The 14,462-nt window shown below is 39.1% G+C and overlaps 1 protein-coding gene across 1 annotated transcript; it reads left to right on the forward strand.

The window, feature by feature from the left end:
• Positions 1-309: 309 nt before the first annotated feature.
• LOC132973817 (ectonucleoside triphosphate diphosphohydrolase 2-like) lies at positions 310-13,316 on the forward strand. Its single transcript, XM_061037429.1, has 9 exons — positions 310-531; positions 3,283-3,400; positions 5,757-5,907; positions 6,060-6,219; positions 8,306-8,533; positions 11,562-11,834; positions 12,048-12,167; positions 12,325-12,459; positions 12,580-13,316. The coding sequence occupies exons 1-9, from the start codon at positions 415-417 to the stop codon at positions 12,784-12,786; spliced, it is 1,509 nt and encodes a 502-aa protein (XP_060893412.1). The 5' UTR covers positions 310-414; the 3' UTR covers positions 12,787-13,316.
• The last annotated feature ends 1,146 nt before the right edge of the window (positions 13,317-14,462 follow it).

The following is a 14,462-nucleotide window of genomic DNA, read 5'->3' on the forward strand; positions in this document are numbered from 1 at the left end:
TGTGCCTCAAATACAGAAAGGCTATCAAGTCATATTTGCATTCCTTCAGCATATGAGCTGTGTGTTTGCAGAAGAAAAAACCTTCGCACCAAGTACCCTGTACCATTCCATAAGACAGTGAAGTTAAACTCCTCATCTCTTGTTCCTTACAGGAGCCTTAGCCTACTTAGATTTCACTTCAGCTTATGGTAGCGGTAGTGTGCGTGTGGGAGTGTGTGTGTGTGGGGGGGTGCGTGCAGCGTGAGAGGAAGTAGAATGTTACCGTGTTACCATGCAAATAATGCATCAAAACCTCAGACCAAACCCACAGCCGTCAGTCAGCTTTTTAATGCATGCCTTTTTTTTTCATTACTCAGTATAAGTGCTCGATCCACGCGCCTTAACGCAGAGCTGCACCCGAGCGCGCGCAGAACCATGGCTCCCCGGTATGTCCAGTTCATCCCCGCGGTGGTGCTGCTGGTTCTGGCTATAGTCGGGATCCTGCTGGTGGTCCTCCCGGCTACAGAGACCGAGATCCCTTCTGATAACATGGTAATGCAAAGAATATTATTTGCATGTTCGTTTAATTGACGCGTCCGGAAGATTCAGTGGAAAGATGCGCAATGGTTATAGGTAGCATCAGTGTGGAATGTGTGGTTTTCTACAAACAAATGCAATGGAAATAACGGCGTTGTTTACTGTTACAAATATATATTATTTATATTAAGTAATTTATATACCATTGTCAGCCATCTCAAAACGTATAGTGTTTTCTCACATAACCCATTACTTTAGGTTGTGGTAAGACCATTTCAGTGCAGCCCTGCATGCCCTAAAGCACACTTGATCAATTTGGCTCTAAATGGGACCATCATTTTTAAACTGAACACCTTCCTGTTTTGAAGGAGACTTGAAACTTGAGGTTGAGACCATAAACTCCTTATGGAAATGTTTACTGAGGGAATTAATCAGTTTAGAAGTAAGGTCATCTTTCTCATTTCTACACAATCTGACTTATATTTGTACCGGTGGACTCATCCCCTGCTGGCCATAGAAATAATGTAGTTTACACAAAGTTTCATACAGATGTCGGGTTTTAAATGTGGATCCTTTAAAGTATTTCCTAATTGAAATAGTTGATTATTAAAACAGGTCCCATAGATTACATAGGTTAAAAGATAAAAATGAGATGATAAGTACATTTTATAAGTAACTTGTTGGCTCATAGGACTGCAGTTAAATGCTCAGCTGAGATTGGACATACAGTTGTCTTAATGTGAGCCTCATATTGTCATAAGGAGAACTTGCTCAGACATTAAGTGTGTCAGCTAAATGCAGAAAATGATATACCACATTGCCTGACATGCCAACCTCAAAGGTTAAGAGCTGCTATGCAGGAGGAAGTGATCAAACAAAGAGAGGGGGACAAAATGCACTGTTCTGTCGAATGTTTTACAAATGGCACATCATCTTTAATCTGCTGTATGCTGCCTTGGATCAATATTTGAATAGAATGTGATGCTTTGAAGCTGCAGAAGAGCGAACAAAACGAGACAAAGTCAACATTGCTGAATGAGCTAAAACACAGCAGTACTTATAACAATATGACTTGTGTTGTAATGCCAAATCAGAATGTAAGACTGAACTTTTTAGTCAAATGATGACAGGAATTATGTTTGCATAGAGTCTCTCAGCATGGGCAACTTGGTTTCTAAAGGCTTTGAGACTCCTCCTCATCATGTAACCCACAATAAGTACCTGGCAAGGAACTCTGCAGGCTAATTAACATACTAATTACTTGCTTATTTTGTTTCCATTTATTTTTAGATAGAGACAGAGCACATGTTAATGAGTACTTAAACAGTAAGTCAGAGTTTGTAATAGTTGCTCATTTACATAATTTACAGTCGTTGATGAGCTGTCATTGCTTCACAGTGTGCAGTCCCACAGTCTGTGTAGTAGTTGTTTTAGCTGCTGTTTTGAAGTTTCAGGTTATTTATTAATCTGGCTTTTATGTGTTTTGTGTGAAAAACAAGAATTTGTCAGTGCTTCATCATGGTTTTCTTTCCTTGATCTGTTGTCAGTCACATTTCTATGTCAATAAGTGCTATCTTTAACACGGGCTGTGAATTTGAATTGCCTCTCTGAGGTCAATACAGTTTCCTGAATCAGAATATGAAACTGAATCACATTGTCATGAAACATCATAATCACTTCTGCTACACATTTTACTTGGGAGGTTTTGCAACAAACATCTGACAGCCAATTTCCCCACAGCACTGGATATCAGCCAGCTAAAGTGCGCTGGCGAGAGAACTCATGCTCACGTTAACTAGCAGTAAAGAAAGACAGCTATAGAATCTGTCCAGAATGGATCAAAACACAGCAGAAGCAATTCGGGACAACTAGAAACAATTAATGAGGAGACAATTTGTTTAGGATGACATAACGTTAGCAGGTGTGTTTTCTTGCTGTGAACCATGACTGGTTTTGAATGTAGGTTCTGGCAGGCAGCTGCTCTCCCCTCTGCCAGGACTGTGGACCGCCACTGAATCTATCAGTTGTACGCAGTACTGAACCTTACCGGCCTACCTTCCCTTCTTGCTTCTATCCCAATTTTAACTATTTTTATTTGTATACACGTTATTTTCACAAGTCACCATATATTTATATTTACTCTGGGGCTTGCTCTGGTGAGTTGTTTCTGCTTAGTACTACAGAGCAGCAGAAGTCTCTCTGACCAGAATGAGAATTGACCACATTTGAGAGGACAACAGTTGATCAGAAAAATGGAGGAGCACTACAGGGGCTCTTCTTGGGGAATTTTGCTTCCTAATCAAATCCAAACTAAGGAAAATACCCTGATACATATGCTTGTTTTACGTTTTATAGAAACTGTCTCAAGTAAAATCAGCAATACAATCAGATGAAGGTAGAATTTGAAGTGTTATTCTTTTTCCACACATGACAAAGCATCTCTCATTTTGTTGTGCAGACGGTCAACAGTTTGAGGCTGAGTGTGAAGAAGTTGCAAACATTGTTTCAATTGTAATACAGTTCACACGACAACTGTGCTTTAGCCTCATCCTGTCATTTCAACCGTATTGGCAGTTTGCACCGCTTAGTGCCAAAAAAAAGCCCCCACCAACAACAATCAGTTTATTTTTGCAGGTTTATGTGTGAAACTGTTGAGTCATCATCCCTTTAGAGCAGTGTTATTGACAGCTTCAATAAGAGGCTGAACTCATGCTGTGCTGTATGTTCTTTCACCACGTGGTTTTCTGACATTTAACACTGTTTCAGTTTGGCATCGTTCTGGATGCTGGGTCGTCTCACACCTCTATGTACATCTACAAATGGCCGGCTGACAAGCAGAACGACACTGGGATTGTTACTCAGCACAGCGAGTGTCATGCCAAAGGTGAGTGCCAAATGAATCATGATTGAGGGAGTTGTTTCCTAAAACAAGCAGAGAAACTTCAAAACCAGAGAGACCTTGGACAAGAGAGAAACGTAGGAGATGTTACCAGATGTGCAGTTTTGAATGTGTATTAAAAATGTTAAAATGTCAAATTATAATTTAGTCATAGATTTTGTTTTAGCATTTGTGACTGATGCTTAAGGAGAAGTTCTGTCAGATTAACTCTAGCTCTGGTAAGTAATTTCATCCATAACAGTAAATAAATACAATCATTGCAGCTTTATCATTAGAATTGGTAAAACATGAAGTCTTGATAAGGCTCGCCTTGGTTGCTGTTGGTGTCATTCATGCCTTTGTTGGACACTCCCCTCATGCTTATTGGTCTAACCAACGAACCGAACCAGCCTACCTTTGCAGGTGCCTCATTGGCTGATATACAGTGGATTTATATAAGATGAAACACGTGGGTCAAATAAAGTGAATAGTTAATAAAGTCTTCTTGAAGAAGTTATCCAGCTGTTCAAAGCTAATTGTTCCCAGAGCATAGAGGGGAAAAGTGGATTGTATTAGCCTACAGACTGAAATTAATATTGAAGCGTCTAAAATGAGACTATGGACCAACAGAACCTACAGGGCTGTGTAGCCTAGCGGTTATGGCCTATGAGCAGAGGCTATGGTCTTCATTGAAGCAGCCATGGGTTAAAATCTGACCACCGCCCCTTTGCTGCATGTCATCCCTCACTCTCTTCTTCCAATATTTCCTGACTCTCTTCAGCTGTCCTATCCAATAAAGGCAAAAAGGCCAAGTAAAATCACCAAGTACATTTAAATAGGAGGAATTTAACTTGGTGTTTTGGTGTGAATCAATAAGTAAAGGACTAAAGCAAAGATGGTAAAACGCTTTAAAACAGCAGTGCTCCAGCTGACAACTTAGATACTAAGATAAAACAATACAACAAGCACTTAAAAAATATATAACAGAATGTAAAAATATGAAAACACAAAATGTGCAAAAGGTGCAATGGGGGAGCTGTGCAGTTGTGCAGGTATGTGTATTATTTATATTTACAACAACAAAAAATGCTCAGTATAAATCTCCTCACAGCGTGTAGTTAACAGAAAATATCCTAGTCCAGTGTGCGTTATTGTAACACATAAATCGGTTCCAGAATTCAATAATATTGTTTTTGTAGCGCACTTTTCATTAAAAAAAAACAAGTGCTAAAGAATTTAGATAAGATGATCATAGATATTAAAAGCACAGGCAAGTAAAGAGGGGAAAAAACAGCGTTAAGTACAGGATAGAATCAGCGAAGAGATGCTTTGTCCACAGCGGGTGCCAACAATTGACGTAAACTAAACGTTCCTCACAGGCGTCTTGAAGGAAGCAGGTTAATGTTAACATGCTTTTTGATTTTGGTTAGCTTCGAGATTCTGCAGGGGCTCTGTGACCTTTAAGCCACTAGCAAACTAACGGCTGACTAATTGAAAATGTGTGGTTAGCTTGTAACCTGGAAGGAAGCTCTGTTTGAGCTGAGCTTTTCAGTTTGCATCCGTTTGTGACCTGTGGTTATGCAAAGTGGATGATTAAAGACCTCTACTGAATCACAAATGATTTCAAATCTCTCACAGGTTTTTATGTTAGATGACGGTCCAAGCCTCTGTAATAGTGAACATGTATTTATTTAAAATAGGGACAGTGCACATTCATGAATACAAATACGGAAATATGTGTAAACATGTGATTTTGCATATTAACTTAATACTTGAATTCAAAAAACATGTACATTTTAAATTTCCCTTGCGCTCTTTTTGTTTTTATATGCCTGGACTAAATTCCTATTTACTCAATGAGAGAGTGGTCATTTATACTGTCCATGCTGGAGATATCCAAGTTTGAGCTTTAACCGTCCTACCAGTGTGATGCAGATCAATGTGCATTGCTCACATTTGTTATTTCTTAAAAAAAAAAATACTAAAAAAATTTAGTAAAAATGATCCGAGGGTCAAGAACCACCAAAGACAAGTAAGAAAACATGTTTTTCTTTTGATTTTCATTGTGACATTTGATATTCAACCTATTGAACTTCATCCTATGAACTAATAGAACTGAAGCAGTTTCAACATGCCATGTCTTGAGCAAGACCGTTGCTCTCTTAGGGTCTACTTCCTCACCAGACAGTTCGTGACACCTAAGTCACTGCCAGTTATTCCTCTTCTGGCTCTGATTTGTTTTCAGAGTCTCCTTAGTAACATACACTGAACCCTCATCTCTGTATGTCCTTTAAGAAAGGGAAGTCCAGTTTGTATGAAGGTCATACTGTGTTCGTCATAACTACTTTCTTTCCTTATCAAGGTGAAGGCATATCGAGCTATGCCGGTGTTCGCGGTGGGGCGGCTAAAAGTCTTGAGGCATGCCTGGAACAAGCCCTGAAAGAAATCCCCAAATTCCGGCACCACCAGACTCCTCTCTATCTGGGAGCTACTGCAGGAATGAGGCTCTTGAGGTCAGTGATGATTCCCATTAAGACAGGATATCTGCCTTTTATTACCACCACTCTGCTCTTCAAGTATACATTAATGCATTAAAATGAACCTGAGAAGGATTTAATATTGTTACATTTTCCATTTAACTCCGACCACTTTTTTTTTTTCATAGCATAGTCAATGCCTCAGAGTCCAAGCGAGTCCTGAAGGAAGTGGAAACCAAACTGAAGTCTTATCCTTTCAAATTCCAAGAGGCAACCATCCTGAGCGGACGGGAAGAGGGTGCGTACGGCTGGGTCACGGTCAACTACTTACTGGAAAACTTTGTCAAGGTGAGATCTAAATCTTGTCAAGAAACAAATATTCATACAGTTACAATGATCTCCCTTAAGACTGACACTGAGCTGTAAAGACGTTGGTTACTCATAGAGACAGTATAAAAACAGGACTGTGTCAGGACCCGGCTCCTAAGGCCTGTCAAAAAAAAACAGGGAAATGTACAGTTTAACTAAACGGTGTTAAAGTCTGTTACAAATATACCAAAACTAATAACCATTGTGTCAAAACCATACCAGCGACCAAACAAAGACAGAAGGGCAAAACACAACAGCACGCCCTACTGGCTGGAGGACCAGCACAACTGCCTTTCAGTGATGTGCTAGATGTGTGTTCTTATGGGCAGAAAAGAGATTAGATTAGTGATCTGGGAATAGCTTGGTGGTGAATAATGACTTTTCCACTGTAACAGAATATGAGCCTTAAGTGAGGTAAAAGCAACAACATCAGAGTCTTTTTTAGTTAGGCTGGTAACTATAGGAGGGTACTGCAGACGTACCACCATCGTTTGTCATGGGAGAGACGCTCCATTCATGAATGTTCTTTATTATTACCCACACATAGTTCAACAGCTTTGAATAAAAGAATAAGCGACACATTAAGGAAAAATAAGGAACTGGACCCAATTCCAGAATTTTTGTCTTAAATGTCCAAAATATTAATGTTTTAATTTTAAATTTGAGTCCAACAAAAAGTAACTAAAAAAAAAACAAACAGAAGAGAAGCTATCTCACAACAAATTACAGTGAACGATCACTGGGAACACGGGAAGTGGTATGAACTGACAAGACATGACAAAAAGTAGCAGTGTCATGTATAAATGATCGACTTTACATTATTATATAGGATTTAATTAAAACTTTTCTAGTCTTGAAAATGTATTTAATCCTGTTGTATTTGGTGGCGGCAGTAGCACAGTCTGTAGGGACTTGGGTTGGGAACCAGAGGGTCACCAGTTCAAGAGCTGGTACAGTGCAGAGGTGCCTTTGAGCAAGGCAAACACCCAACTACTCTGGTGTACTCCCTGCGTAGCAGTGTGTAGCAGCCCCACTCTGACATATCTCCATTAACACATGTCCACAGGTCCTGTTTGTGCATGCGTGTATTTCATGCCTATGTGTGTGAGAAGCATGTCTCTAAAATAACAGTGGAAACCAGAATTTCCGTCAGGGATTAATGGAGTATTTCAAAATCAAATATTTTTTATTCACTTCAAAAACTAATCATCTTATAAAAATCTGTTTAAAAACATTCTTACAAAAAAGAAATGACAGCAGTTTTTGCTAGTACTGTCGAGTGATTTTTGAATCTGCCTCACAGTTATTTACACTTGTCAGTTGTGTGACATGAAACCATTGTAAGTTCCTGTTTCTTTTGGAGGCAGGGCAGCTGTGGCTCAGTGGTAGAGTTGTTGTTGAGGTCTGCGATTTGATCCCCAGCTCCTGTATGTCGAACCGTCCTTGAGCAAGGCACTGAACCCCAAACTGCTCACGCTTTTTGTATATTAGTCAGTACTTTACAAAGCAGCCTCAGCCCTCACTGTGTGAACGTGGTGTGAATGTGTAGGTGTGACCTGCGGTGTAAAAAGTCCTTTGAGTAGACAGAAGAGAGAAGACCTATAAAAGCTAAAGGATATTTGCCATTTACTCTTCAGTGTTGGGGAGCTGGATCTAATATCTCCACATTAATGGAGGCAGACTTCTAAAAATGTTCACTAGCCGCTGAACCAGTGGAGAAAGGCCTCTTTAGTTTTGAGTGTTGTCATGCAGACGTACAAATTGGGACTCAAAGAAAAATGGATTTTCATGAATCATATCCAGTTAGTGAAGACACTTTGATTCCTTTGACCTGCTGGTTGTTCACCTGGTAGGAGCCGTTTGACATACAGTGTTATACAAACTGACACAATCATTGATTGATGTTGCTATAGATGTGTTCTGGTTACATGGCTAAATAATTCCACATGCAGGAGTATTTAGAGTAGATATTTTTCATGTGTGTTCCCCTCTGAGTGGACACTCTTCAGTGTGTCTTTCTTGATCTTCATCATTCATATTTTCCCATCTTGACTCGCTCTTTCAGTTCGGTTTTGTCGGGCGTTGGCTGAATCCAGGCAGAGACACAATCGGAGCTCTGGATTTGGGCGGCGCTTCGACTCAGATCACGTTTCAGACGTCTGACACGGTGGAGGACAAGAACAACTACATGGAGCTGAAGCTCTACGGCTACACCTACACACTGTACACCCAGAGCTTCCTGTGCTACGGACAGGACCAGTTCCTGAGGAAACTTTTGGCTAATCTCATCAAGGTACAGTTAATAACATGTACGTCTGTTTTCACATTTTCACTGTTCCTACTGTTCCTACTGTTCTCATGGATTATTTTTCCTAACCTCCTGAGAGGTAAGAGGTCAACCTCAACTAAATAACATCTCTTTACAGTAAACTTGCCAACAGGCGTCAATTCCTTTAAGGAATAGTTTTACATTTCAGAAGATAAGTTGCGTTCTTAGTTGCTTCCTTGCAGAGAGCTCATGAGAGGATCAATACCACTCAACTGTCTTTCCTTTGAATAACCTGATAATATATATATCCTCGGCTTCTTTAAATCCAAAGTGCATTTAAACATGTTTCCCTGTTTTAAACCGGATGAGGATGAGAGGGACTTTACACAGGTATTGATTCATCTTCAGAGCAGAAAAAGCGCTGACTGTGAGAACATGTAAACCCAAGATGAACTGACAACTCGTATACCTGCTAGGCTGCTACCTAGCTAGTTGATCCTTCATCATAAAAATTTTTAGGCCAGTATTAAATTGGACAATAGTTTTGAATTCCATGCATGCATGCTGAATCATCAATATTTATACTAATTACAAACTCCTTTTATTCATTGATAATATCTCTAAAACTACTTTTTGTTTCATAATTGGATTAGAAACTGTCCATCAGCACAAGACTGTGTCACGTTTGAGGAATAAACTAACATGGAGGATCCAGGTGCAGACAGTTAAATTATTTATTTGAATAAAAGACAAAAAGGTAAAAACAGAAATCAGAAAACTTAATTTACGAAGTCCAAAAAAAGTCACAATGGAAAAAGTAACCTTGAGGAAAAATCACAGGAAGCAGGCTCGGGAGGGTAAGACAACAAACTGACCACTAGAGGGAAGGTACAGAGAAACTAAATACACAGGAACTAATCAAACGCAGATGTGAGAAACATATGGCTCCTTACCTGCATGTCATCCACCCAACTCTCTCTCTCATGAATTTCCTACTCTGCCCTATCTAATAAAGGCATAAAAACCCCAAAGTACACCTTACATTTTTTTTTAAATTCTGGCCAATCTGCCGTAGTAGGTTATACATCCAGGCATATCTCGCATAAACAAAATTGACAAAATCAAACAGTATTTAGGGGTTTCTCTCTTGACATAATGAGACTTTCTTAGCATTCTCTTGTGGATTTATTTATCAAAATGTATCTTGATGATAGTAGGATACTTAAACAATGTATTTCTAGAGGGGTTTTTTGGTACCTGATTAGAAAATAATGAATTTCAGCTGTGTGGGGTCACGTGTCTGTTTATGTATATTTAAGATGGCGACTCACAAATACATTTTCAAGTTTTCATTTCATTTATTATACAGGAAAGTTTAAAAGTAACATTAAGTTACAGTTTAACGGGCCTGACTCAGTTTAAAAAACTGGTTTCCAGCAGGTTCCTGTTCTCCAGAACATGAAACATAAACCACAGTCATGACACATCAAGACAAACACATTTACAGGACATTAGCATGGGCTAGGCAGATACAGACAAATAGAAACAAACAGTACAGATACTGCGAACAATACTTGAACAATACATGAACAATTAATGAGTGCAGGTGTAAATGTGGAGAAGTGTAGTATTTTTGAAATATGTGGGAGATGGTAAAGTTCTGATGTGATGGGGAATGTCATTCCAAATTTTGGTGTATGTGTAAAAGAAGGACTTCCCACCATAGTTGTTTTTGTATGCAGGGACTGGGATGAGTGCCTGTGAGACTGACCTAGTGAGGCGCACTTGTCTCATATTATGTGTCGGTAGAAGTGCAGCGAGTGTTGATGAAGTGTTGCTTTTAATCTGAAAATAGTATGTAATAGCGTGGCTGTGTATGTAATTCTGGAAAGTCAAGGTGTTGGACCATGTGAGTGCAGAGCAGTGGTGTGACCACTTTGGGAGGTTACTGTGGATCTTAAGAGCTCAATAGTACAGTCGTGCTATTGGTTCAGTAATCTCCTTAGTGGTAAGTGACCAGATTGGAAGACAGTAGGAAATTGATGAAAACATAATTGCATGTAGGTACGTTTCAGAAACAGAGAAGGAGAGATATGATCTGATCTTATTATACACATAACGTTTCTGACTGAGCTTAGTAGTTAGTTTAGAGGTGTGTTCACGGTATGTAAGATGCAAATCAAGTAGCACACCAAGATATTTGTAGGTCTTTGTGATGACAAGATCTTGGCTTGCAAAGGTGATGGGATCAGTGAATGTAATACATTTTCTGGGGGAGTGAAAGTACATTTACAACTCAGTTTTCTTTACATTGATGGTCAAATGATTATTTCTCAACCAGTCATGTAAGAACTGAGGATCAGACGATAATTTTGAATTTATGACATTAGGATTTGAGTCAGAGAGAAAAATCACAGTATCATCAGCATACAGTAAGCATTTTGAATATTTGCACACTTGAGGAAGATCATTGATGTATAAAAGAAAAAGTAAGGGTCCAAGAATGCTGCCTTGTGGAACACCCATATCACAGACTAAAGGTTGGGATGTTGCACAATCAATTTAATCAACTTAACGACCTGTTTCTCAGATAAGAGGAAAGCATTTCAATCACAGAAGTTTGAGGAAGAGCGTGTTGGCTCAAAACGTCACTTGTTAACAAATCCTTTAAAAGGGAGCTCCTTGGTGTGCTGATCTTTTTTTGCTTCTTTATATGTAGGTTCATTTTTATTCTTACGTTCAGCCTACCTGGAAGTCTTCATAAAGTTTGCTATGCTTCGCTAGCAGTGGAAAAACGATGTCTCAGAGCACACTCTGCTGGGCAAACTACATAATGACACCTATCTCTTATTACCTCAAGCATTGTTTTCTACATCTTGTGTTCTTGTTGAAAGTGTTTTTATATCAGCACAAACTACAAAAAATGGCACCCATCAGCCAGCCTTATATCAGTCAGTGTCAGCCATAAAGTTGTACCGTGTGCTGTACTCTCCTTTACTGTTATATAACATTTAGAAGAAAGTTTCACTTCTACCTGATTTCTCTGTTTCAGACTCAAGGTGTGAAGTCCCAGGTGTCCCATCCCTGCTATCCTCATCAGTTCAACATGTCAATCAGGCTGGGGCAGGATGTCTTTGATTCTTCCTGCACTAAGGACTACAGACCGGCCCAGTTTGACCCTCAGATGTCTGTGTCAGTAGTGGGTACAGGAGATTACCACGCCTGCCAGGACAACATTAAAAACATGTTCTCATTCGGCAGCTGCTCCTTCACTAAGTGCTCCTTTGATGGAGTATTTCAGCCCAGCCTGAGAGGAAGCTTCATGGTGAGGGCTGACTTTTTGTAGACAGGACACTGAAGTCTTTACTTTTAAAAACAGGAGTCTACATATATTTTGATTATATAGTATGGGTCAGAATAGACGTTAACATATATCAAACTGACATTTAAAAGTTAGTTATTGCAGTATCTTCTTTAAGGCTCTTTGTAATGTTCTTCAGCTCTGAATGGCTCAGGCTTTTCTTCTTCTCCTCCACAGGCTTTCTCTGCTTTCTTCTTCACTCACAGCTACATCAACCGCCTCACCAACATCACCCTCACGTCACCTAATCGAATGAAGGAGGCAATCCGACTCATGTGCAACATGAGCATCTCTGAGGTACTCTCAGGCACACCGCTCTCTCAGCCTAGCCTATTAGATTTAAGGATTCTCACACAAGTTTATGTTTTAAAAACCTCAAACTTAGACCTTAATTTCTACCCTATAAGCAGAATAATTAATGTGATAAATCTCTTCTTACTGTTTTTATGCACAGATGACTGAAAAGACAAAGGTGTCGGCCAAACACATGAAGAACGTCTGTGCCGTCGCTAATTTTGTTCAGGTCCTCTTGACGCAGGGATACGGTTTCGATGAGCGCTCGCTTCCTTCCATCTCATTCCAGAAAAAGGTCAGATTTAAAAAAAACTATTTGTTAACATTTTTGTTCATGATTCAAGTGGCTGAAATCAGGATGTGTGTGCATGCTTTGCAGTTGTTTTAATGTGTCTTTTCTCTTGTGTGTCTGCAGGCCGGAGGAGCGTCCGTAGGCTGGGCTCTGGGCTACATGCTCAATCTGAGCAGTATGGTACCAGCAGAGAGACTCGGGCTGGTGAAGGCTTTGCCCTCAGGGCCCTGGGCTGGCATCCTCTTCCTCTTCATCACCTTCCTCTTCTTTGCGCTGGGATACATGTTGATGATCTACAGAAATATAAGAACTAAAGAAGGCATGGTGTGACACGCCTCCTGCTCCTCTGCATAAATCCATCTGGAACATTCGTCCTCTTAAAGGAAAACTGCATGAACGATGTATACAAATGTTATCAGTAAAATATTAAAATGTCCTGCATATATTTGCTTTTAAAATCCACAAGACTTCGTGTTGCTTTTGAGATTCATGTCACTCCTATTCTAAATGTTTCAGACGTCTTATGCTATCTTAAAACTTGACTGATAACAAAGAACGTCTCCTCACGATGCCTTGGATATATAAGAAGTCAGGTTTTGGTGCCTTCAGTCGTTATTGGTCATTATTGTTCGGTCCTTCTCATCCACATGAACTGAGCTTCACTCTAATTGTGAGTCATTTGAAAGCAGACTGAAAACATACGTTTATATGCAAGATCTTAGATATTTATGTTGTGGTTCACATGTCAAGATTTAATCAGTATTGTATTTTATTTTTTTAAATAATCGCTCCTAGTTGGCATTTCTTCCAATGTGTTGTTATTGAATGTTTTTATATAAACCCTCTGTTTCTTTTGTTAATTGCTTATTTTCATATATGGTCTTTGACATTTTTATTTTGTTACGTTTTGTTTGAAATTAGATTATGTCTAAAATTCTATAATGTACGATAGAGTATTACCTTAAAGAAGAATAAAAAAATCTGAAATTTTGAGATTAAAGTCGTATATTTATGATATTAAATTTGTAATGCAACATGAATAAGGCAGTGGTTAAAATGATGATTCTGAAAAGTTGTATCATAAGAGCAGCTATCCGCCTGAGTGAAAATTATGAAAGAGGAAACCTCAAAGACATTTCTCGGCCACAAAAGAGACAACTTCCTCCAAGTCAGACAGTCTTTGAGTCTGTCTCCTGATACTGATGACAATGTGATGCTGATGTGCCAAAATAATGTGTAGTTTCATATCTGCATACAAAAAGCCCCAACAAAACTATTCAGATATTTAGAGACCTCGTTAAACTGTTTTAAAGCAGGTCAGTTAATACTCATTCAATCTGTGTTTCAGACTACACAAGGAAGTTTAACTTCACAGGATGTTCCACATTCCTCATTTTCATACAGGCAGCTGCTTCTCTTCTGATGTAACTATAGGCTAACAACATTAATCGAGTAAATTTCCAACTTTGTTCCCGTAAATGTATGACTTTAATTTTGAAAATCTTTTCCCTCCCTTAATGTGGCCCTAATACGCCCTTCAACTACAACTACATTTGTTTTGGCATAACAGCCATTAATGATACATAAAGGAATGAGTTCATTGTGACAGAAACAGCATGTGCGTGCTTCAGTGGATGCAAAATGCCTTAAATGTTGAAGTAAATGTGAAAAAAAAAAACAATCATATTCTAATGAGTCCCATCTGTGAGCAGTTTTTGTGGAGGCAGTTTGAGGAATGCTAATAATTAAGCATTCACCTGGGGAAATGATGACTACTTTTGATTCAGATCCGTATAAACATGATCATTATATATTCCAGTTTTCTGATCATCTGTGAATTAAAGCGTCTTAAATTCATCTCAGTCACTCTGCTCTGTGACAACACAGACTGATAAGAAGATACGATAGATTCAACATGCTGCAGCGATGCACTCCAAGGTATCAAGGTTTCTCCAAACCAGCTGTTCACTAAAATATAATAATGATGTTAACATGCACAACATAAC

Source organism: Labrus mixtus, chromosome 5, assembly GCF_963584025.1.
Source record: "Labrus mixtus chromosome 5, fLabMix1.1, whole genome shotgun sequence".
Classification (NCBI taxonomy): Eukaryota; Metazoa; Chordata; class Actinopteri; order Labriformes; family Labridae; genus Labrus; species Labrus mixtus.

Coding starts and splice junctions, on each gene's coding strand:
- LOC132973817 (XM_061037429.1), top strand. CDS start 415: ATGGCTCCCCGGTATGTCCAGTTCATCCCCGCGGTGGTGCTGCTGGTT. Junction 532..3,282: donor AGATCCCTTCTGATAACATG/GTAATGCAAAGA, acceptor ACACTGTTTCAG/TTTGGCATCGTTCTGGATGC. Junction 3,401..5,756: donor CAGCGAGTGTCATGCCAAAG/GTGAGTGCCAAA, acceptor TTCCTTATCAAG/GTGAAGGCATATCGAGCTAT.